Below are 4,406 nucleotides of genomic sequence, written 5' to 3'. Positions count from 1 at the left end.
GCAAATGACAAAGCGTTCCTCTGTTTCTCGTGTGTTTTAAATACAGGTACAACAATCCGACAAAAAATGTTATGATAGAGTACCCTATAGCCAAGGGCTTGAGTTGAAGTAGATAGATAGATAGATAGATAGATAGATAGATAGATAGATAGATAGATAGATAGATAGATAGATAGATAGATAGATAGATAGATAGATAGATAGATAGATAGATAGATAGATAGATAGATAGATAGATAGATAGATAGATAGATAGATAGATAGATAGATAGATAGATAGATAGATAGATAGATAGATAGATAGATAGATAGATAGATAGATAGATAGATAGATAGATAGATAGATAGATAGATAGATAGATAGATAGATAGATAGATAGATAGATAGATAGATAGATAGATAGATAGATAGATAGATAGATAGATAGATAGATAGATAGATAGATAGATAGATAGATAGATAGATAGATAGATAGATAGATAGATAGATAGATAGATAGATAGATAGATAGATAGATAGATAGATAGATAGATAGATAGATAGATAGATAGATAGATAGATAGATAGATAGATAGATAGATAGATAGATAGATAGATAGATAGATAGATAGATAGATAGATAGATAGATAGATAGATAGATAGATAGATAGATAGATAGATAGATAGATAGATAGATAGATAGATAGATAGATAGATAGATAGATAGATAGATAGATAGATAGATAGATAGATAGATAGATAGATAGATAGATAGATAGATAGATAGATAGATAGATAGATAGATAGATAGATAGATAGATAGATAGATAGATAGATAGATAGATAGATAGATAGATAGATAGATAGATAGATAGATAGATAGATAGATAGATAGATAGATAGATAGATAGATAGATAGATAGATAGATAGATAGATAGATAGATAGATAGATAGATAGATAGAGATTGATGGACCAACTGCAAAATATCTATGGAATAATGAAGACCAGCGTTGTCTTAAGAAGCATTCGGTTTTCCTCCTGAGAGAAAATTTATTTTCCCCGGGCTTCTTGGGCCTCAGAGATGCTGCGATGGTCTTTTCATAACTACAAAATTTATTCCCAAATTTCCGGCATGTAACCACGATCCCCGTGATTCCTTCCACTCCTTTATGAGTGCACTGGTCTGTACGATATCGGCCAAGCGTGGTACATTGATCAACTGAGGTGCGACCGCTTTCCCAATACCATCTGACTTAGGTGACGTTCTCGAAGGTGTTACAGAGGAGGAATATTGTATAGCTCGATTCCAGTCAGGCTTCTGCAAGCTAAATAGAGAAAGTGCGACATTATAAAACACTTGAAGGTTCTGGACCAAAATTTTTATACCGCCACACGGATTTCCATATCTCGAATTCCAGCCGCGCTTCTCACACTATACCATCTCAGCCTTATTGGAATCCGTACATACAAAACTGTCGAGGCAATCCCAGTAGGGTTTAACTACACACGACTGATTGATTGTCGGGTAACTTGAAGGGCAATTGGTTGGAACAATCACATCATAGTTTAACCAGCCAATCGGCATACACTCATCTAATATCGAAGCTGACGGTTGCTCTTGTGTGTGCGACTACTCGGATTGGATGAGTTCAGCGACCTATGGGGTCTGAGTTTTGTGTCTTTCTATGCAGCTGAACTGAGTGAGTTTCGTCCTATTTTCCAGAAGCATGCTTCTGTCCCCGTTAACAGTTTTTGTTCTACAAGCAGTCTTGAGCACTGGTTCAACTTGTCCCCCACCGTATTTGCAAATAGATTCGGACTTGTGTGTTGTAAAGGTGGAACAGTCAGGATCATTTTGCAGTGCCTGTGAGATGTGCAAACGGTATGGCGCTGCACGTGGTCATTTGACATTTCTCATTGGTCGAAATACCCGTCGAGTGATGCCTCACCTGCCTAACTGCACCAATCTCTGGCTCGGATTCAACTGGTTTCTAACAACAATGAATCGCTCCTCTGTCGGATGGCACGATGTTGACCCGCGAACACCACAATACACAACAAAGGGGGAGGAAATTCTATGGGATCTCAATGATCCATCGGGTACGGAGCCCGTAGTTGTCTCCAGATGTCTGACAAAAACGATGTTCGGTTGTTCAGTTCTGTGCAAGTTGGTGCCCTTGAGCGTCTATTGTGAATACGGTGGTCAGCTGCCCATTGAAAATCGGCAGCAACTATATCGCTCGGACTTTCCTGTGCAGCTAAAAGATAACTTTATCCTTCCTTCAACGAAGTTTCTAGGATGCTACCAAGAGATACCGACAAATTCGATGATAGAATGTGCACACAAGTAAGCATCTGATAGTTCGGTGGCGATGAGTTTCCTTATCAACCGAATAACTATATTTTTTAGCTTTGATGGTACTTTACTTCAGTTGGATGTGAGATTGTCTCGTTATATTTCGAAACTTCCATGAGCTTGCTTTGTGGGTCCAGATTACACACATCTCTAAATCTGGTGTTCTTTATCTCTTATTTTTCATTTCCTGTGTTCAACAAAACAGGTGTACGGTGAATATGCAATGCAGATCCTTCTACTTTGGGCAGTATAATCTACGCTGTGTCCATACGTTGCACGCGGATTCCCTCCTACCCTCAGTGTTCGTGATGAAGGCGGCGGACTGGAAGCGATTTGCCAAGATCCCATATCCGGACAGTCGGCAGATAAAACATGAACCATAGCAGCCTACCTTGTGCGGAGTAGCTGCAATCCCTCTAAGCAGCAGATGGATGAACACTTGACTTTAGAGGTTGTCCAGCAGTCACGCGTTCCAGTGTTACTGTCATTGATTGATTATGTGAAGGTCAGAAGGCTTTCAAACACCAGTTTCTCTGTTTCAGCCGTTTCATTCATTTCACTGTGTAACAAGTAACAAGCCTTATTAGAAATTAAGAGACAGAAAATTTCCATCTCACATTTTCTGAAACTGTTTCCGACAGTGCATAGAGGCCTGTTTATTCTAGCAAAGTCATTTGCTGAAGAGATTCTTGTTCCATTTTCCACTTTCCCAATTTAGTCCACGAGTGTTTGGCCAACTAAGTCCGCCTCATTGCTTTTTCTCACTTGTATATCAAACTTCTTTGGGCATTCAAAGAAACTCACAGACTCCATGTGACATATCCATATCTTTTTTCTCAGAACCTCTACATCCCTTTTACACACAGTCTCTCTTGTTTTCAGAAACACAGATGAAAAAGTGCAATTTTTCTTCCATTTTGTTGTATCTGTTCACAATGGCTCTTGCAAGTACAATAAATCCCGCCTTCTGAGTTTCCTGTTTCCTGATATTGTTGTTTCGAATGCTGTTCCAACCTACAGCGGACCGAATAAACGGTTTGAACGCTTCTGGCCTCCACATATACACTTCTCATTGTGCTTTCACTCGTCCTTTTTGGTGAACTGACTCCATCGCCAAACAACTGACACCTTTTCAAAAGAAAACTACTCTCAAGGTTGCTGAAAACTCTTCGACTGGTTTTGCCCTTCTTGGGGCTCATCAGGTAGGCGCATTCCCCGAGTCTCCATCAACCTTATGTTCTACTTAAACCCAAATTGGACCGTTTCCGAGAAATACACTTATTTGCAAATCAATTTGATTTGAGTCTCTCGTGAAAACCAAATAGATTTGCGAACGAATGTATCTCTCGAAAGCTGACGCCTTTGTTATTCTCAAATCTAATCCCCTTCGTCCCATTAAAACGTCGATCTTGAGTAATATTGGTGGGTTAGTTCGATGGAATGCGGATTCTTTCTAGTGTAATCCTGAATTGTTCGGTCATCCAAGACATTTTTGAGCTCAGAAGGCAAGAAGAACGGCCCTTGTGGTAAGTGACGGGTACCATTCTGACGATTAGTCATCCCTACTTGACGAGACTCCGCAGTTGGGTATTCTGCGAAACAGACAGGAAGGGGGGAAATCAGTTGTTCTAGCAGTAGTTCCTATAAGAATGATCACAACAAACAAGATTTTCAAGATCTCGAATCTCACAGAGGGTGTACGCCTGATTTGTTCGTAACTGGCATATTTGGGAAGGAAGGAAGGCCTTCGCTGCGGAGTTTTCCACTAGGGAAACACCAAATGAACAGCCACAGACTGTTGGACAGAGGAGCAAAACTCTCATATGCATCTTGTTTACAAAACTGAATATCCATATTCCCCTTCAACGCGTCTTTCAGAACTTTCTTAGATATTCATTGACTGTTGCTCAAGTGCAAGCAAATGCGACTCCACGAATTCCGTAATAGATCTCACTTTTCAAGAAACGCGAAGCGGATTTACGAGAGAACACACTACTCACATGCCTCATCAGTACTATCCACCGTTGTAACGTTCTGTCGTCGGGATCTCTCTGTAGTCGCATTTGC

General features: G+C 40.0%; 1 protein-coding gene across 1 annotated transcript in view; it reads left to right on the top strand.

Annotated features, from left to right (window-relative positions):
* Nucleotides 1-2,722, top strand: part of T265_06564 (hypothetical protein) — a gene marked incomplete at both ends in the record, with an annotated part of 10,226 nt that extends 7,504 nt beyond the window's left edge. Inside the window, 2 exons of the mRNA XM_009171860.1 lie at nt 1,707-2,330; nt 2,545-2,722. Coding sequence (XP_009170124.1) covers nt 1,707-2,330; nt 2,545-2,722 — 802 coding nt within the window. The remainder of the gene's footprint in view (nt 1-1,706; nt 2,331-2,544) is intronic.
* Nucleotides 2,723-4,406: the final 1,684 nt, after the last annotated feature.

The sequence above is a fragment of the Opisthorchis viverrini genome (genome assembly GCF_000715545.1).
Source record: "Opisthorchis viverrini unplaced genomic scaffold opera_v5_136, whole genome shotgun sequence".
Taxonomy (NCBI): Eukaryota; Metazoa; Platyhelminthes; class Trematoda; order Opisthorchiida; family Opisthorchiidae; genus Opisthorchis; species Opisthorchis viverrini.
The sequence above is the reverse complement of the archived record's forward strand: the minus strand, read 5'-3'. Positions and strand labels throughout refer to the sequence as shown.